The sequence below is a fragment of the Bufo gargarizans genome, chromosome 5, assembly GCF_014858855.1.
Source record: "Bufo gargarizans isolate SCDJY-AF-19 chromosome 5, ASM1485885v1, whole genome shotgun sequence".
In the NCBI taxonomy this organism is placed as follows: domain Eukaryota; kingdom Metazoa; phylum Chordata; class Amphibia; order Anura; family Bufonidae; genus Bufo; species Bufo gargarizans.
The window spans coordinates 189,541,921-189,563,460 of NC_058084.1; the positions used below are offsets into that span (position 1 = coordinate 189,541,921).

Here is a 21,540-nt window from a genome sequence, read left to right on the forward strand (position 1 = left end):
GGGAAACCAATGCCATGAAGCACCTGGTGCACAGTTTTTGTGCTGATGTTAATACCAGATGTGGTTTGGAAATCTGCAGTTATTGAGTGAATTTATGGACTACACAACTCAGCACTTGGTGACCCAACTCTGTAACATTATGCAGTCTGCCACTTCTTGGCCAAGTTGCTGTGTTGCCTAAAGGCTTCCACTTTGCAATAATACCACTCCCCACTGATTGTGGAATATTTAGGAGGGAAGAAATTTCACAAAATCGACTTGTTGCAATAATGGCATCCTATTACAGTACCACGTTTGAATTCAGTGAGCTCTTTAGAATGAGCCATTTATTTACAAATGTTTCTAAAGGCAAACTGCATGGCTTGATGCTGGATTTTATTCTCCTGTTGCAATGGAACTGAATGGTACCCCTGAATGTAATGATTAAAGGGGCATTCTGGTTGTCCGCAGGATATGGGATAACTACTAGATTGAGCTGCGCTACTGCTGGGACCTCCACCGGTCACGAGAACAGTAAACTGTTCCCTTTGGAGCCCCCTGAAATGAACAAAGCAGCAGGTCGGGCATACGAACTGTTGCTTCATTCATAGCCAAGCACTGTACTCCACTGTCTCTGGAACTCCCGTAGAGACGAGTGGAACGGCAGTTCATATACTCAACCTGCCACTCAGTTCATTTTGGGAAGTTCCAAGGAGTACCTGTTCTCGTGATCAGTGGGGGACCGAGCGGTAGGACCCCCATTAATCTAATAGGGGATAACTTTTGACAATTGGACTACCCTTTAAAATGAAGTGTCCCAGTTCTGGTCTCCATATACAGCAAACTTCACAGAGAAGCCCTCTTGAAAATCCACTTCTGCTCCTTATACAACATCGAGGGTTCTCCACATCTTGCCTCTTGTAGCCTCTGACACCAGTAGTCTGACATTTTTGTGTGGAAATGTAGCATTACATGGGGCCCCCATTCTTGTGATCATGATCCCCATGATCGGTGGGGACACCCACTATTGTGACCAGTGTAAGTCAAAGTGGTTGGACCCCGAACAACATAAAATAGTTATCACTTTAGGGGATAACTTGCCGTTACTGGAATATCCCTTTATTACATGTAAAAGAAAAGATGCAGAGACGGCACTACCTAGCAAGATACCGTTTATACAGTATGAGGTTCAACAGATATTTAGCGTTATTGCATTCATCTTAGGGAGTTGGAGCACAACACCTCCAGATGCTTTCTACAGACATAGTGGTATGCAGCTGGAGATCCCTCAGGATCACTGTATGTTCTGATATATTGGTAGAAGCAAAGAGTGCTTGATTGCAGTGGATCTGTACAACCCAAAGCAGGAACGCAGGCAAGTATATCCCAGTCCTAGGTGGGAGGATAAAACTAAAACAGACAATGCGTTTATCCTACCACCTCAGTCTGTGATATACTTACCCTGTCCTACTCTGATGTGAACAGAACCACTGCAATCAAGCACTCTTCGTATTTACCCTTTTTATTACAACTATATAATCCCTTTTAATAAAACATTGCAGAATTCATACATGAAGATAACATGGCGGGATATGTTAACATCAGGATCTTGGAGTCCTTCAGTTTATGAGTGCTAGGGATCATTATAACAGTGAGTGGTGCAGAATACTGCTATTATATAGAAACAGTGATAGGGAAACTCCAAAGCAATATTCCTTTATGGAAGGTTGCTATAGGAGAAAAGAAGTGGACCTTTCCAGAGAAGCCTGACCTTCGTGATGACAATATTTCCTGATCCAGAGGAAGAAGCAACCGTCTCGTAGTTCCTATGGCAACAGATACTTTCTGCCAGGGCTGTCCACTGCTAATTTACAACAGCCCCAGCAATAAAGAATTCAAAAATATTCCTTCTAGGGCAACCAGTTCATAAAAAGCCTCCTGAGAATACAACTAAGCTACATTTAACTAGGATTATGCAAGGAATCTGTATTAACGCGACGTTCTGAGAATGTATTAACCCCTTCATCAGGTCTGCCTGCTGCACGTGCCAGGAAATCACCTGCTGCATACATCAAGCATACCCACAGGCCCCCATTTATCGGACAGAGCCCCAAAAGTGTCCCTTTAGCCTTTGATGGGCTGATATACTGCATGTCATTGTTTGGAATAGCCCCTATTCCAAACAATGACATGCAGTACAGAATTTTTATGGATTTGTAAAGGTGGCCTATTAAGTCTTATTCACGCTGCATTCTTCATGTGAACATGGAAAATACAGGTGCCGCCCTGGACTCCTAATAATTGCTGGAAAAACGAATCCAGAGTGTACTCCCAAATGCTGCGTTCCTTCACCCCTCTATGTTATGCTTCTAGGTTCTCCATCAGATGGTGCCTTCATTCTAATATACCAGTTAAAGTGCATCTGTCATAAGAATGTACCATAATTCATATGAAATCCTTAAAGGGGTAGAAACGGAGAGCTGGGACTAAGAGCCAACCTCAGGTGGCGGGGCTTAAGTAAACTGCCGAGTGGGCCGGGGCGCCTCCGTTTCTGTAGGTCCCACTGCAGTGCATGGAATCTATGCAAGTAGAGTGGCACACAAGCCTGTGCTGTTCATATAGCTCCCATTCACTGCTCGGCAGTGAATGGGGCTGATCGCGATACCAAGGCACAGCCGCTATACTATGTATGGCGCTGTGCTTGGTAAGCTGCAAGAAGGCAGCGGCGCTCACAGGAGCGCCAGTGCCTTCTCAAACAGCTGATCGTCAGGGGTCCTGGGTATCAGACCCTTACTATTGAGATACTAATGACCTATCCTGAGGATATGTCATCAGCATTAAAATCTCAGAAAACCCTTTTAAGTAAGGGATTCATAGAGCACTTTCCCTGCCTAGCCTACAGCCTCACCAGTGACTGATGGCCTCAGTGTGACTGCCTGAAACTCAGGCGCTGACAATCTTTGGTGAGGGGTGGGAGGGGGCATGGAGAATGACGGTCTCATGAATACAGTGGACTCATAACTACAAGTCTGCTATGTTCTTTCTCAGTTGTTAATTACTAAACGGTGCTGCATTTTTTTAGAATACCCGGTTTACCCATCACTATAACACAAGGCCTATAATTAAGGATGACTACAGTATTCTAATGATAAATCCACTTTAATACTGTAGATGCTACAGACGAAGAATCCAATGCAGAGTGATTTTCTTGGTGTGCCTTAACAGCAACAGCATCTACAGAAACATCTCAGGATAGGTCATGAATAACTGATCAATGGAGTTTAACTATGCCGATCAGCTGCTTAAAGAGGCCGCTGCTCTCCGATTAGAGCTGCGCCCTCTTGCTAAGTCTGTTGTGTCAAGTTTATTGGACACATGTCCTATTAGCAGATCAGTCACATTCAAGAGAATGGGCCTTGGCTGCAATACCAAGCAGATGCTTGGTGTGCTGTGAGGAGGCAGCCATGTTCACTGGAGCGCCGCGGCCTCTACAAATAGCTGACAGGTGGGGGTGCCGATGTCAGACCCCCACCGATCAGATAGTGATTAGCTATGCTGAAGACAGGCAATTTAAACTGAACTCCCAAAAAGCCCTTTAAATGAGCAAATAAACAACTTATTTGCAGCAGACATGATCCCAGTCCTATGAACATATTCTATGCACAGAGTGCCCACAATTGTACATACATGAGAGCTGGTTTTATAGGTTTATGCCTAAAGTATATTGTATTTTCTTTCCTTAAAGGGGGGACATCTAAAGCAAAAGCAGCAGCCGATTAATGTTATCTGATAAAGTCCCACCTCTAAAAATGGATCTGTGGGAATACAGTAGGATAAGAAACTTCTCATAAGTACTTTTCTCTCTAAAAGGTTCAAAACACCATTTATTCACCGAAGAAGCACATTCAGAAACCAGTAAACTAGTATAATTTATCAAACTGTAAGACCAGTCAACTAGAGGATATACTGGGGGAGATTTACTAAGGCTAGTTTCATACTAGCAGTAAATTCTTCCAGTAGGCTGTTACGGCAGTGGAGAAGACATTATATCCGGCAAAGCCGGTGTAGGCCAGAGAATGGCCAGGCCCCATTGACTATAATAATAAGCTAAATGCACCAGAATTCTGTCTTAACTTATGCCAAAAGTCCTGGTGAATATGCTTTGCACCACATTATGTGTTTTAGGCCCCTTTCAAGTGAATGGGGCTGAGCACGATACCAAGCACAGCCGTTATACAACAAACAGAAGACAATGTGAGCTGTGAGAAGACCACAGGAGCGCCGATGCCTTCTCAGAACAGCTGATCGGCAGGGGTCCCAGGTGTCAGATCCCCACTCATCAGATACTGATGGCCTATCCAAAGGATAGGCCATCAGTTAAAAAAAAAGACTTTCAAACACTAACGAAGCATAATACAAAGAACACACCCAAAAATAAAGTACTAATCAAAATTTTATTTTATGTATAAACTGGCTACTGATTAAAATTAATTAAAATCAGAGAACAGAGGAATCCATTAATAACGATAAATAATAACCTTCATTTAGATGGCGCCAACCTATTCCGCAGCACTTTACAATCAGAGGGTATTCATGTAAACAAAATAAGACATTACCAAGGAACAAAAACTCTTAAAACGAGAGGTGCAAGGGCCCTGCGAGCAAGAACATATAAACTATGAGAAAGTAAGGGGAGAAGTGCTTGTTTTGTACAATGGTCCTGCCATCGGAACTAACACAAATAAGGCCTCATGCACACGGCAGTCATATGAACTGAGAAATGTAGAAATTCATCAGGGAGATTCAAAGAAACGTAAATACAAAAGACAATGTTAGCAAAAAAATATCTAAATTATATATATATATATATATATAAATATATATATATATATATATATATATATATATACATATACATACACACACATATGTATGTATATATATATATATATATATACATACACATACACATATATATATATATATATATATATATATATATATATATACACACATACACATACACACACACACACACAAAAATGGAGAAACATGAAAAAGTATATCAGACCTAAAATGTTGTTATCTTTCTAATCCCTACATATATTGCTGCCTCCAAGTGCAGCTTCATCAGGGCTAGACTGCATTTTTCTGTTTTTCTTTCTGCAGGCTACATCTCTAATTGTCAGTATTCTCTGAGCTAGTCAAAGAACAGTTGCCATAACACACATTTTTTATTTTTATTTATATGGCAGGTTTTACTGTGGAATTTTGGCCACTGCTCCGCGACCCTCAGCACCGCCATTCACTGGAATAAATTGGAGCGGAAAAGACACGTCCGCTGATGGATGTTGGTGCAGGTGTCTGGACCAAAGTTCATCAGTAAAGTCTGCCATATGAACAGCCCTTGAGTGTTCCTAGGTGGAATCCATCTTCAGAATGTACTCTAGTCTGAATACAACTGTAAAATAACCAAGATGCAGTGGTAGGCTTCTCAGCCTGCTTCTTCTCTCACTGCATCTGTAGTATACAAGTCTGTCTTTTTACAACAGAACTAATCCTTCTACAGGTGTCCCTCTGTCTCTAAGGCCTCATGCACACGTCCATTGCCCGGCCATGGACGTATTGCGGGGTCCTCAATATGCGGGCACCGGCCGTGTGCTCCCTGCATCACGGATGCGGACCCATTCACAGAGTGCTTCCGCGGTGTTTCTGTCCGTGGCTCCACTCCGCAAAAAAAATAGAACATGTTAAAAAAAAAAATTGCGGTGCAGACTGATCACGTACCCATTCAAGTTGAATGGGTTTTGATCCGTCCGGGCCAGTGCACTGATGTTGCCTGTGCATTGGGGACCGCAAATTGTGGTCCCCAATGCAAAGAACGGCCGCACAACGGCCGTGTGCATGAGGCCTAATTTAGGCCAGCACTAATTGGTGACATCACTGCTCTTGTTCACCTCCCCGGTACCACTCAAACTATCTATCCATTGGAGGGAATGGCCTAACAGCTTTCCTATCAGTTTTTGAATAAAAGCAGTCAAAAAGTTGTATCTACACCAAAAACAAAGTCCTGCAAAAATGTAGCCCTCATTTAGTTCTGTCAATGGGAAAATAAAAAAAGTTATGGCCCTAGCAAAGAGACAATGAAAATAAGAATGCATGTATTGTAGTTTTTTTTTTGGAATTTTTATAATTGGTCTTGAAATGGTTATTTTTGGAAGACAGAACTTTCTTTGTAAAAGGTCATAATTAAATGAACATTAATCTTTGAAAATAAAATTTACCTCTATGACAGGAACATTTTCTTTCAGCTCTGACGTGTGTGCAGCCAATAAGCCAATAACCCTCACCACCTTCGCACGTCTGTAAGAATGAAGACAAACCAGCTTAATGACAACAATTAGTAAGGTCAGTCAGAAAAGTCTCCTCAGTGATAGAATAATATGGTGCACTTCACACCATGGTTAAACACGATGCTACGTTACATGAAACAAAAGAATGATGGAGCATCATTATGTGAGAAATGTATTAAAGGGACTCTGTCACCAGTTTCTAAACCCCATTTTTAAAACTATTGTTCTGTCCATGGAGCCCTTGTGATTACTAAGATGTTGTTAAAAGCTAAATCTGCTGGCTCGTTTTGATAAAAAAACCTTTTATCTGACCTGTCAGTCATGTAGATAAGGTGCCCAGGGCGTTTCTCATGGTCCGAAGATGCCGCCGCCGCCGTTGGTGCCCAGCTCCTCCTCCGCTCTGATCAGCGCCGCCTGAATGTGAAGAAATACGCCTCCGGCTCTCCCTCAGTCCCCCCTCCTTATTTTCTACGATCCCGCGCGTGCGCACAGGCCTGTGCCTGATGCGCCCGTGCAGGCTTTTCGATTCAGCCTCATTGAGCGAAGTGCGCACGCGCGGGATCGTAGAAAATAAGGAGGGGGGACTGAGGGAGAGCCGGAGGCGTATTTCTTCACATTCAGGCGGCGCTGATCAGAGCGGAGGAGGAGCTGGGCACCAACGGCGGCAGGCATCTTCGGACCATGAGAAACGCCCTGGGCACCTTATCTACATGACTGACAGGTCAGATAAAAGGTTTTTTTTAACAAAACGAGCCAGCAGATTTAGCTTTTAACAACATCTTAGTAATCACAAGGGCTCCATGGACAGAACAATAGTTTTAAAAATGGGGGTTAGAAACTGGTGACAGAGTCCCTTTAAAGAGGAAAGCCAAGTGAAATATTTTCCCATTGTAAATATTCATTATAAAGTAATTCCGATGACTTAAACGGGTTTTCCAGCTGAAAAAAATTGCTTTCAATGTGTATAAATTAGAAGTTAAAGGGGTTGTCCCTCACGGCTCTTGGGGGCCTTGGTTCCCTGCTTGCTGGAGGAGGAGCTGAAGGAACAGTGAGCAGGGCAGGGAGGATGCTACCATGCCCCTTGTGCGTGCGTGCGTGCACCCTGTAAATCCTAGGAGTTTGTGGTAAAGCTCAAACGAGGTGGCCGAGCTGGGCGTAACTGCACATGCGCAATAATATGTGCGCACTCACTCCTGTGAAACCTGGCCACAAGATCAGCTGGCCAATAGGGTTTCTGTGTGCCTCCACAGCCACCACTGATGAGATTAAAGCTTCTTGCCCCGCATGCGGCGATGCTGGCGGATTAAATCTTCAGTGCTGACCGCGGGACTTGCAGGGTTGTGTAAGACGCTGACAGTTCAATTCAGTACAACACATAATGTATTGTACTCAATTGAAACAGAGAACAAACCCTGAAAACCCACAGTGGGACAAATATAAAATGTAAATAAAAGTTTCAAGAAAAAAAAAAAAAAAAAAAAAAAAAAAAAAAGAAGATTAGGTATTTCCACATCCATAACAACCAGCTCTATAAAAATATCACATAATCTAACCCTTAAGGTAAATTCTATAAAAAAAAAAAAAAAAAAAAAAAAAATTTGAATAAAAACTCTGCCAAAACAACAAATTTTTTGGTCACTTTGCCACATAAAGTGTAATATTGAGTGATCAAAAAATCATATGTACACAAAAATGGTACCAATAAAAATGGCAGCTCTAAATGCAAAAGAAGAGCCCCTGCACAAGACGATCGGCTGAAAAATAAAAGAAATGTAGCTTTCAGAAAATGAAAACACAAAAACATTATTTTTGTTTTCAAAAATGCTTTATTATGTGGATCCGTCTCACAAATGCATTGCAAGAATGGATCTGTCTCTCCGCTTGTCATGCGGACAGACGGAGCAGTCTTGTATTTTTTTTTTCACATTTTTACCGGTCTGTGCATGCGCAGGCCGGAAAGACGGATTTGAATATAATTTGGTATTTTGAATGATCGCCGGATCCGGTATTTTGAATGATCTAGGAGCAGGAACAACTCCCCCACTGCTCCTAGAGGCAAATTTGCAGATTATAAAAGTTACATTTATGGAGTAACGGGGGCTTGGATAAAACTAGGAATAGGCTAGTTAGGTTCAGCTGACATTAGCCCATCGCTAATGTCAGCCAGTTTAATTTAGGTATTTCTGGTGACAGAAACCCTTTAAAAGGGGTTCTGCACTTTCAATTAACTGATGATCTATCCTCTGGATAGATCATCAGCTTCTGATCGGCGGGGGTCCGACACCCGGGACCCCCGCCGATCAGCTGTTTGATAAGGCAGCGGCGCTCCAGCAGCGCCGCTGCCTTCTCACTGTTTACCGCCGGGCCGCCCGCCCACTGACGTCACGGCTTGTATCAACTAGAGTGGGCGCGGCTAAGCTCCATTCAAGTGAACAGAGCTTAGACGCGCCCACTCTAGTTGATACAAGTCGTGACGTCAGTGGGCGGGCGGCCCGGCGGTAAACAGTGAGAAGGCCGTGGCGCTGCTGGAGCGCCGCTGCCTTTTCAAACAGCTGATCGGCGGGGGTCCCGGGTGTCGGACCCCCGCCGATCAGAAGCTGATGATCTATCCAGAGGATAGATCATCAGTTAATTGAAAGTGCAGAACCCCTTTAACATAAAAACGCGATTTAAACAATAGGTCATTTTCTGATGGCACATTCACTATAAAACAAAGATTGGCCAGAAATATAAAAGTTCAAAAGATAAATGAATGACTATAATCAGCAATCAAGTTCTCTCACATTCCAGCTTGCCTTAAAAAAATGACAGCTATAATCTTATTGGTTGTCGTGTGTAATAACACTTTTGTAGGCTAACTGCAATTTTCCAATTTCCAGTGCCTAATATGAAAGAGGACCGACCTGTCAGCTCTCCTGACACATCCACTTTAGCAACACATAATTCAGTAATTTTCGGGAAACACCCTTTTGACCAGGGTAATGCTAACACCCAGTTGTCCATTTATTCATAAACATTTATGAGGAGTAACAAAAAGGTATGAAAAAATATGCTCCAGAATTATCACTTCATGAGGAACGCAAGCACTGAAACGGACATATCAGGAAATAGATCCTCTGTAAAAGACTAGATTTTAAGGGAGTACGTCATATATATATATATATATATATATATATATATATATATAAATATATAGTTCAGTATGAAACAGGGTATGTACCTGGCGGAAACCTAACAGAATACCGTGCGAAAGCCCTCACAAGAAAAAAAGTAAAAAGGCACAAACTTCATGAATTTGTTGCCACGGATCAGCTTCAAGCCGTAGCTTCAAGACGGATCACCTTGACCGTAAAGCTGTAAGGCATATTAATAGTATATGCCATAAAGGTCTGACTGACTGTGGGGACCCCAAACAATCACTGAAACCACAACCTGGCACACCTTCTAAAAGCCAAAAGGTGGTCAATGAGCAGGGGCGTAGCTAAAAGATCATGGGCCCTAGTGCAAGAGTTCAGCTTGGGCCCGCCTTCCCTCAGTGCTTGCTGGAAAGGGGCAGGGGAGCACATATCCTTCCTGCTGACTGAGGTAAACATTGAAAGGGCACCCCTCATGCCAAATTCTTGATCTAACCCCTTCCCTCCAGCCAGAGGTGTAAATTGACCAGCATACACTATGTGGCACAAGGGTCTTTGGCCCCTCAGGCTCCTGGGCCCGGTAGCGACTGCTACCTCTGCACCCCCTATAGCTACGCCCCTGTCAATGAGAGCCATGGAGAGAACGTAAGTGATAGGTTTTCTATAAGCAACATGGAACAAAAGCAAAAACATCATGTAAAATTGTACTTACATATCCCAATTTGGAGCTCCACGCAACTGCTGTATCAGAGATGGAAACTGTAATGGAGAGAAGACACAAAACAATACCAAAAAAGAATTGAATTTAAGAAATTTACAGGATTTTTGTTTTACAGGACACAATGAAGAATTAATATTAGGAAAGGGTTTTATTTACTGAAAAACATAAAACGATTTTATAAATCTATTATATAACCAAACGTCATAATATCCAGTGAAATAATCAATACTAAAAGGGGTTGGGCCAAGTTTGCAAGTTAACATGGTTCCCGTTCCTGCAGTCTGATGGAGTGGTAGGTCGGGCATGCACCCTGCTCCTGCATTCTCTACGAGACTGCCGGATATAGACGAGCGCAGCGCTTACCCATTTTCGGCAGTCCCATAGAGAATGAGTGGAGCGGCAGGGTGCATGCTCGACCTGCTGCTCCATCAGATTGGGTGAACAAGAAGCCCTGCTCGTGGGATCGGTGAGGTTCCAGCGGTCGGACCCCCCGCAATAGGTTTAGTTATCTCTTATCCAGTAGATAGGGTATGACTTGTAAACTTGCCACGGCCCCCTTAACAATAAGCAAGCCACAAGAAATGGTACGTTATTAAGGCCTCATGAACGTGACCATATTAGGTTGCGGCTCTGCAAAATATGGATACCGTCCGTGTTGTATCCACATTTGTGGTGGTCCCACTGACTTCATTGGGTCTGTATTTTTCGGCCAAGTGTGGGGCACTGAGGAACGGACATAGGGATGCGGAAGGCACATAGATCATCTGTCTGCTTTCCACATCTGTATGTGTGGTTTTTTTTTTTAAATATATAAAATATAGCCGCAGATCTGTAGATTTTACGCTTTTGCGGGCAGGATCCTCTAGCCCTCTGTACCAGTCAAATACTGTTAATACTTTATTGTATTTTTAGATTTGTGTAATCCCGTTTGGATGTACAGCGCTGTCAAATAAATAATAAAAATAAAATACAGACCCCAGACCCGTTGAAGACAATTGATCTGCAAAAAAAATAAAAATATTGCAGACAGCACATGGACTGCAACCCTATTTTACGGACCCGCTGTTTGTGGACTGCAAAATTGACACGGTCGTGTGCATGCGGTCTAATAAACATACTTTTGAAATACTATGCATGCGAATATCAGATTCCTTAGCATCCAGGAATCCTCTCTGTAATATATACTCAATAATAGAACTACTTCTGAAGGAGAGAATAGCCGCTCACAATCTGGGAGTGGATTAGTCTGGTGGCCGCGTCTTTATGTCCGGACACAGTGCACAAGTAACAGAGTAAATTAAGCTTGGCTCGTGGCGCCACCTTCTCAGCAGAGTCCAGCAAGAAGCACAGTTGTGTAAGAAGGTTGGTCCAGTCGGGCTCTTTCAGAGAGGCCAGTTTTTCTCCTGTGAAACAGAATAACCAATTAGCTTACCATGTTATCTGTAAGGGCTCATATAGTGCACTGACCTATCATTGGCTGCAGGCTTAAAGGGGGTGTTCAGCTAAATAAAAAGTCATATCCTATTAGGGAATGCCGAGTTAACAGAGGGGTTCTCTTGTGAGCATCCTCAACTCTTGGCCAGATGAAGGAGAGTCTACAGACAGCATCTCTGGGTCTGGAGGACCTGTCCTGCTTTACTCAGACAACTTATTTTGTGTAATTCCTCATTTCCCCAGTGGCGGCGCTGCAGTAAACGAAACATTTACCAACAGGTTTCCTCACAGATTACAGCTGATCGGCGGGGTCCCTCCCAGCAGAAGGACCCTTTGTGATCAGTTTATTGGCAAAGGACCTTTCTAAAGAGTATGGCAATCCTCTCACTGACAAAGGGGAATACTAGAGGAGCGACAACACAGTTCTAAGAAAAGATAATCTATAACTAATAGTTTGTGAAGAACTAAACTATTTACTAAAATAGGAAACAGACATGTCAGGAGAGAAGAACGGTCTTCTTTATGGGCATGTTCACACGGCGGATTTTAACACCACCAAAATCTGCTGTGTACTGCGTGGCAGACACGACCACAGTTTCTGCTTCAGTGGTTCACTCTGAATGTCATGGACCCGCTTATGGCTTCGCTCTACTGAAGGGAGCTAGCCAATGAGTGGACACATGATGCAGCTTTTAGGTGGCATCTGCCTGGATGCGATGCCAAGAGGGGACATGTCTCTTTTTGGCGTGGTCATGGCTTTAAAATGCAGGGCTACCTCCCATTGAAAACAATAGGAGGCAGACACCATGCACCCACCGCAATTTTGGCTTGGTGTCTGCGTCAAAATTTCGCTGCCAAATTGCGCTGTATGAACGGTCCCTAAGGGAATGACTCTTAAGTAAAAAAAAAAAAAAGAAATGAAATGAAAATTAGTAAGAGGCTGTGAGAGGTATCATTTGAATGAAGTCAGCAGTCCTAAGTGGCGTGCTGCCCTATTAGCAGAAAATAGAGAATGGACTTGCTGATAATGGAGTTCCCTGTACTACAATGGCCGAGGGTCAGTCAGATCATCGCTAACACGTATTCGTAGGGCAATTGCATCTTTTACGCAGGCAAAAAAAAACATTGTTTTCCGGCAGCAGATCATTCCGTCTAATCACGATCTGTTGGCGGCAAATAATGAATGGCATTAGTGATCGCTCCTCCCCACTGTGGAGGAGATCACTGCATATAATAGCGGCGGTCTCCTTCACTGACGAGGATGGAACACTTCCCTCCCAACAATCAAAGAACTCATCTGCCGGTCTAATACCGCCCTTACATGTTAATGTCAAGAAAAAAAAACTAATGGGACAGACGTAATAAGCTAAATGAGCCTGAATTATGGTTATTTTTAAGGGAAAAATCATCTATTATGCTAATTTGGCACTTTTTGTGCATCAATAGACAAGGGGAGAGGGCTTAAAATAGGACAACATATGACACAACATTGGGGCAAAGCAAGCCGTCCAATAGGTGGCGCAAAGTTAGACCAAAGTGTACAACTTCTAGCAAGGTGCCCCCAATTTAACAAAGGGGAAGAAATTTGGCGCATCTTTAGACTGCCAGGTCTAAATTTACCCTGTCACCTAGTAAATCTGCCCTGTTGTGTGTTACCTAATTGTGCGGATGTATAGAGAAGAAAAAAAAGTGGACGACGGGATAATGAAAACCATAAAGCCATAGCCATTCTATGCTCGTACTGTAAGAATTGTAAAAAAACTAAAAAAGAATCCATGCTAAAATGACAGTAATCAAAGACAATATTCTGTGTGCTACATAGCGAGCAGAAAATGGTCTCATCTTAAAGTGCATTTTACTGCAAGCAAAGGATTTCATCCCAGCATTAAAAACGTTCCACTAGTGCGGTACAATGCATTATGCCGTCATTTCAGGCGCATTATGTTATTTCTTTGTTCGTTCAATATTTGAATATTAGACTGAGGCAGGCATCTCCCGACACTCTCTATACTAAAATAAAGACAGTGGTTACGGGATTTTACTTTCATTTATGGCCTCGAAAGACATGCAGTATATAATGGATTTTTTCGGATTGCCTTATACATACGGTATGTCTCCTTATGCTTATTATGGGCACCTGCATTCCCGACATCAGTGAATGGTACGTATAGACCGTCATCATCAGTGTGTTCACAAGATGCATATACATATTCCCATCTGGACATTTATGGCATATACACGGGGTGGGACTGACACCTAGTTTGAAAACGTGGCCCTGTGTCATGGATAGCGCAAAAGAAGAAGAGGTGGCATTTACTCGGCTCCCACATTTGTCACGTGGCCATTGTGCACCTTAGTCCCGTTCAAGTGAATGGGATCGAGCTACATTTAGAACAGTTTTTTTTTTTGTTTCAGTTTTTACAATTCTACTTTCAGGTGAATTGGGCAATACCGAAAACAACCATTATAAAAAGTATAGAGCTCTGCTCAGTATACTAGAAAGAAGTCACAGCGCTTGAGCCCCTTCAAAAACAGCTAACGGGTGGGGGTGCCAAGAATAGGACTGATATTCATGTCCTAATGTATCCTGAGAATAGGTAAAAAAATTTTTAAAGGGAATCTGTCACCGGTGACCTCCCTACGCAGACACAAAGCTGTGGTCCACCTGAATAAAACACGGTTTGGTTTTTCTTTGTTGATCTGATGCTATGATATAGGGCTGCAGTAAACAATTATTTCAGTAATCGAGTATTCTACCGATTAATCGAGTACACTAATAAGAAAAAATTTATTAATAGACTGTTTTCTTTTATAAAAACTCAGACCCCCTGCCATCAGTCCCCAACACCCTTTGTTCCCCCTGTGCGATCAACCCAAGTGCATCAGTTACCCCCAGTACCATCAGCTCTACCCCCCAGTGCCATCAGCTCTCCACCACCCCAGTGCCATTAGCTCTCCACCACCCCAGTGCCATTAGCTCTCCACCACCCCAGTGCCTTCAGCTCCACCCCAGTGCCTTCAGCTCCCCCCCACCCCAGTGCCTTCAGCTCTCCCCCACCCCAGTGCCTTCAGCTCTCCCCCACCCCAGTGCCTTCAGCTCCCCCCCACCCCAGTGCCTTCAGCTCCCCCCCACCCCAGTGCCTTCAGCTCTCCCCCACCCCAGTGCCTTCAGCTCTCCCCCACCCCAGTGCCTTCAGCTCCCCCCCACCCCAGTACCTTCAGCTCCCCCCCACCCCAGTGCCTTCAGCTCTCCCCCACCCCAGTGCCTTCAGCAAGTAACTAAAATGTCCTGACGATGTGTGTACATCAGGGTCCAAAGCAGCGTTGTAAGAGCAGGCGGGTGACCACGGAGCGTGAGTAATAGCAAGCTCTTCACTCACATGGCACAAACGAATCATCGATTCGATTGATTAGAGGATTTTTTTTGTGTCGAGTTAATCGATTAATTTGAGTAATCATTTTAGCCCTACTATGATACTTTTGCTTAATATGCAAATTTTACTTTGCACCAGTTTTCAAACACACTACCAGTGCCACAAGGGTCACTAGAAAGACAGCGGGAGCTTAGGGAGTTAAATAAGTGGTCTGGAAAATGGTGCAAGAAGGAAGAGTTGGGGGTCATGGAGAACTGGGATGACTTCTCTGTCGGTAACAGGTTCTACAGTAGGGAAGTGCTGCAGCTTAAAATGAGTGGAGCTTGAGTGCAACAAAATCAATGGTGATGCCATCATTGCACCAATGGCCTAATTAGCATATTAACAAAAAGTATCATAACTGGGGAACAGCTGCTCTGGGGGAAGAATGGTGTGATGAATGGATGAGCTTTTAACTAGGATCTGGGTGGAAGGAGGGTGGTCATAAAAAGGGGGTATGAGAGTAGAAAGAGAGTGGGATACAGGAGGGGACAGCAGGGCTTGGCTAGGAAAGTATGGCGATGACTAGGAATAGGTGTACACCCAAGAAATGCAGAACTGTTGGTAACGTCAAATGTCTGCTGGAGAATGCAAGGAGTCTGACAAATAAGGCTCCATTCACACGTCCGCAATTATGCGGAACGGGTGCGGACCCATTTATTCTCTATGGGGACGGAATGGATGCGGACAGCACACAGTGTGCTGTCCGCATCCGCATTTCCGTAGCGCGCCCCTGATCTTCCAGTCCGCGGCTCCAGAGAAAAAAATAGAACATGCCATATTCTTTTTTTTTATATTCGTTTTATTGAACACACAAAGCAATCAATAATGACAGTCTCAGTACAAAGTCTAGCATCAATTGTACAACAGTGTCTTGTAGGGGTGTACACGTGACATGTGCATTATAACGCTAAAGAAAAGACAAAATAATAAAAGTATAACATTTAACAAGAAACTGCTGTGCTGTATTGTTACTTCACCTCAGTACCCGTAGCCAAAGGTTCCACCACCCCAGGACAAGCAGAAAACACCTGATCAAGGCATAATCATCCCATCTCATTTATTCCATTACCGTCTATTCCCTTCTACCCCACAATATCACTGCTGTTCACCCTGTTCTGCCCTTAAGGCCTCAGTTAATCTGTGTGCGGAGTAAGCTGTGCTCGGGGAAGAGCACCAGGTCCCCCACACCTTTTGAAATTTAGATGTACACCCCCTGTTCTTGAATACAATGTTTTCATAAGGTATTATGGCGTTGACAAGTTGTTTCCATTGTGTCAAGGAGGGCGGTCTATCACCCATCCATCTCATGGCTATCGCCTTCAGCGCCAAGAACAATACTTCCCTCAGGAATATCCTAATATGATGTGAGTACACATTCTCTTCCATTATCCCAAAGAGACAGAACTTCGGCTGCAATGGCACTGCACATCCCAATAAATCCTTGAGTAATTGAACTACCCTTTCCCAGAACGCTTGTACATAAGGGCATTCCCAAATAAGGTGCCAAAAGTCAGCATCTGTAGCCGCACACCGATGACACTCAGAGTGTGTAAGTCTACCCATTCTATTAAGCCTCAGTGGGGACAAGTAGCTCTGGTGAATTATGCATACTTGAATAAACTTATTGTTCACGGCAGGTGACACCAGTGTGGGGGATTCTAAAATGTCTGCTTCCTCTTCGCTGGTTAAATCTGGGATTCTAGCCTTCCATTTATTCAGCGCCTGAATCGGGGTGCCCTTCAGCTTAGCATCCAACAAGTTGGTATATAACGTGGAAATGAAGCCCCGCGGTCCCTGTGAGCGGATAACTCCAATCATTGGGAAATTGGACAGCGAGATTGGGGTATCCCTATAATGAGTTTGCAAGGCGTGTCTCAACTGCAGAAATCTATAGAAGGCCTGCCTAGGAAGTTCGTGTCTCTGGCTCATGGACTCGTAATCATTGAAAGTATTATTGCTGTAAAGATGGCCCAATGTGACAACCCCACGTTCCTTCCAAAATACCTTCTCTTGCATTGCCAATAAATCAGGGAACATGGGGTTATCCCAAATCGGGGTCTCCCGCAAATCCCCTCCTATTTTATGCAGACCTTTGCTAGCCTTCCAAACCTGAATGGCCACCCTATGAATTGGCAGTAACCTACGTGAGAATATACCAGGCTGCTCCAGTACCGACCACAAGCCAGAGACATCCAAAAATGTAGCTAGATGTCTCTCCTGTCTGCACAGTTCATCTCCCGGCGACAACCAAGACTTAATATTCCTTAATTGTCCAGCTAAATAATATAGGTAAACATCAGGTAAGGACATGCCTCCCTCCTTCTTAAAACGAGACAAGTTACCTATCGACAGCTTGGGCCTATTAGCGCCCCAAATAAATGGTGACATCAACGAGGTGAGATTTCGAAAGAACTTCTTCGGAACTGCATACGGTGCATGCTGTAAAATATATAAGCACTTCGGTAGGACAATCAATTTTATCAGATTGATTCTCCCCGGTGCAAATAAAGGCAAGTTCTGCCATACCCTAAACTTCTCTTTACAATACGTCAGCAAAGGTTGAATATTTAGGACATGGAAGGACATGGCATCTTTGGTGATATGCACACCCAGATATTTATAACTATGCACAATGGGCAGTTCTCCTGAGTCAAAGGAATCCTCCAGTTGGTATAAAGGACAGAGAGTCGATTTCGACCAATTTATCCGTAGTCCCGAGAATTGGCTAAACGATTCGATTGTGGTGATTACCCTGGGGAGTGTGGTCTCTGCTTGCGACATGAAGAGCACCATATCATCGGCGTATAGCCCAACTCTATCTTCATGTTCGCCTATTTGAATGCCATGATAGTGTGGGTCAGATCTTATGCGCATGGCCAACGGCTCTATGGCCAAAGCGAACAGTAATGGCGATAGAGGGCAACCCTGTCTGGTTCCTCTCTTTAGATTAAAGTTGTCTGACAGTATCCCATTCACTAATATACCTGCTCTGGGGCTTTTATATAACAACTCCACCCATCTCCTGAATTTAGGACCAAATCCGAATTTTCTCAGGACCTGGAACAGGTATGGCCATTCAACCGAATCAAATGCCTTCGCTGTGTCCAATGAAGCTAGAGCCCATTTCTCCTGCCTCTGAACACCAATCTGTGTCACTACCTGCACTCTCCTGATATTGTCAGTAGTTGACCTACCCGGCATAAATCCAGATTGATCCGGATGTACCAGTGCGGTGGCCACTTTACCCAGCCGCCCAGCCAATATTTTTGCTATAACTTTATAATCTAAATTTAGCAAGGATATCGGACGGTATGACCCGCATTCATCCGGTTCCTTGCCAGGCTTCAGAAGCACTATAATGGTCGCATCATACATTGTTGGTGGGAAACTACCATCCCTAAAGGCGGCATTATACATTTTAAGCAAAAGGGGGATGATGTGAGCGGAATATTTAACAGACACCTCTAAAGGTATGCCATCAGGCCCGGAGGCCTTACCTCTTGCCAGTTGCGAGATGGCCTCCTGTACCTCTAAGGTAGTTATGGGCGCTTCCAAACTATCTAATGCTTCCTGCGTCAAAGTTGGAAATTCCAAGTCCTCAAGATAGCGCAAAACATCCTCCATCGCATAGTTCACCCTAGAATCGTATAAGTCCCTATAATATTCCTGGAATCTAGCTGCTATAGCAGCCGGATCCAAGAGTATCTGCCCATCTGCTGCTTTGATGCGTAATATAGCTGGGGAAGCCTGACTCTGCCTAACAATGTGGGCTAACAGTTTGCTGGACTGGTTACCCAGCTCAAAATATGTCTGTTTGGAAAAAAACAATTTCCTTTGAGCTTTTTCCTTAAGCAGAGTCAAGTATTGTCTCCCTTTAGATAGCCACGCCTCCTTGTTCACATCATTGGGGTCAGCGACATAGTCTGCCTCTAATCTAGAACATTCTGCCGCCAGGCCTTCCTCCTGTCTAGCCGCCGACTTCTTGATATATGATATGGTAGATCTGAGACAACCTCTAAGATATGCTTTCATGGTTTCCCACAATAGTGCAACATTCGACTCTTCCTCATGTCCCTCCAAGAATACCCTTAATTGGTCAGGGATACGATCAGACGGTCCGAACAAGGTCAACCAAAAAGGATTAATCCGAGCTGAGCGTCTGGTCATATCCCCACCCAGCTCAAATGTCAGTTGCACCGGAGTATGATCAGATATGCCCCTAGATCCATATTCTACGCTATACACCAAGGAGCTCGCACTCGAGTTACCCAGAACATAATCAATGCGTGACAACGTACCATGACTAGCGGAGTAGCAGGAGTACCTTCTAGTATCTGGATGTTTCAGCCTCCACATATCCGTCCACCCTACCTCCTCCATCAACTCGGCTAGAGATGTCTTGCTGTTGCAATGGCTATTAGCAGCCTCCGCCGGTTGGTGCCTATCCAGGTCCCTATCTAGGGTCATATTAAAATCACCCATGCTGACTACACGAGCCGATGGATAAGAGGCTGCAAAACTCACCGCCTGCTGAACCACCTGCATGGAGAAGGGCGGAGGGACATATACGCCTATGATAACATACAGTATACAGTTTATGTAAGCAGCTACAAACACAAATCTACCTGCCGTGTCAACCTGGCACGTTTCCACCTCCCATCTAAGAGACTTGTGAACCATGAGAGACACGCCCCTAGACATATTCGTGTAACATGAGTGTTGCGCCCATTGGACCCAAGGCTTTTGTATGCGCCTTGTATTATCCACCGTTAAATGAGTCTCCTGCAGACAGAGAACATGTGGATTAAATCTCCTGACTGCCGAGAACACCATAGCTCTTTTCCTAGCGGCCCCCAATCCCCTGACATTCCATGACATTATGCGTAGTTCTGCCATAATGATGTTTTACAATGGACCGCTGACATTTTCCACGCCTCCCACCACTTTGCATTATAACTAATACAGCACATATAACATAACATGTTAACTGTCAGGCTTGTCCTGACATATACTGTGAGTGCCTGCATGGTGTAACACGTAACCATTCGCATCACTCTTGACATAGGAAGATAAAAACAATAAACCTCGTTCGTTTTGTGGCACTTCAAGTTAACGGGGTGTGCTTATGGCATTTAACCAGCAGCACCAAAGATCTTGAAGCTAATACAAAAGCAAATCCAAATATACTGACCGGGACCCAGTCCCTAACCTCTAATGGGATCCCAGGACAGAGTTCTAACCATCGGGTCAGTATGGACACTCTCAGTAAACTAGAGGACATATGCGCCATTCACACCACCCCTCCTGACCATAGTCCTCCCAGTACCTCAGATATGTAAATCAAGGGAATAACAAACAATACCCCAGGAGTCCAAATTATACTTAGGCAGTCCAGACGATACCGTTAGTCCAGTGTCCATACACCTGGGCCCTTCTTTCGCACGCAAACAATAAAGATAGATAAGAAAAGCATGGTGAGGAATGTTCCCACTATTATCTTGGGGCTCTTGCGTTTCTTCCTCTTCCATCCAACCAGTTAGTGGCTTCCTCAGGAGTATTGAAGAACCGGCTCACATCTCCATCTGCTACTCTCAGGCGAGCTGGGTATACCATGGAATAAGGCAAATTCTTCTCACGGAGCCTCCTCTTCACGACACTAAACGTGGCTCTGCGCTTCTGTAGCTCGGATGAAAAATCCGGAAAGATCATAACGGTGCAGTTTTCATATTTAAGCTCCTGTTTCGTACGCGCCAGCCGCAGTACATGATCTCTGTCCATAGAGTTCAGTAACCTTGCAAGTAAAGGTCTTGGGGGAGCCCCCGGTGGAGGAGGTTTGGCGGGAACGCGATGTGCTCGTTCAATAATAAATGCCGCCGAAAATTGCGCATCCGGAAAGGAATCTCGGAGCCAGGTAGTGACAAACATACATGAATCATTGCCCTCAGCTCTCTCCAGCATGCCGATAATCCGCAGATTGTTGCGTCTTGTACGATTCTCATAATCGTCACACTTCTGTTGCCAAAAGTTTATTTTTTGCTCCAATTCCTGTACCTTATCGGGGAGCGGTTGTAGGCGGTCCTCCACGTCTGAGATCCTGTTTTCGGTCTCTTTGACACGGTCTCGGATGGCCTGCATAACATGGCGGAGTAGGCCAATATCCACCTTTACCTCCTCCAGCTTGCCCACCATAGACGTGCGGCAGACAGATATCGCTTGCAATAGTTGTTCAGTCACTTGTTTTAGAGAGGGTTCACTGGCCGGGGCTCCCACCTCCTCAGACACAGCAGCCTCAGTCGTCCTCTCCACTGACGGCATACCCGGTCCTGCGCCATCTTGATCCTCCACGCGGGCAAACTCCCGGAGCCTGTCCACAGCAGACTGCGCTTTATTACGAGCCATGCTCGGGTCACGGGTCTTTCCCGACCTCCTGCCGGTTCTAGTTGCAATGTTTGCGGTGATGAATTAACAGGATAATGTAGAAGTTAGGCGAGCTGGGTCCGGAG

The 21,540-nt window shown here is 44.4% G+C and overlaps 1 protein-coding gene across 5 annotated transcripts in view; it reads right to left on the minus strand.

Annotated features, from left to right (window-relative positions):
• Positions 1 to 21,540, minus strand: part of ULK4 (unc-51 like kinase 4) — a 708,846-nt gene that overhangs the window by 639,329 nt on the left and 47,977 nt on the right. For all 5 annotated transcript variants that reach the window (XM_044293413.1, XM_044293414.1, XM_044293410.1 and 2 more), the window contains exons 15-17: positions 11,415 to 11,590; positions 10,179 to 10,225; positions 6,264 to 6,342 (exon numbers count right to left, since the gene is read on the minus strand). In XM_044293413.1, coding sequence (XP_044149348.1) covers positions 6,264 to 6,342; positions 10,179 to 10,225; positions 11,415 to 11,590 — 302 coding nt within the window. The remainder of the gene's footprint in view (positions 1 to 6,263; positions 6,343 to 10,178; positions 10,226 to 11,414; positions 11,591 to 21,540) is intronic.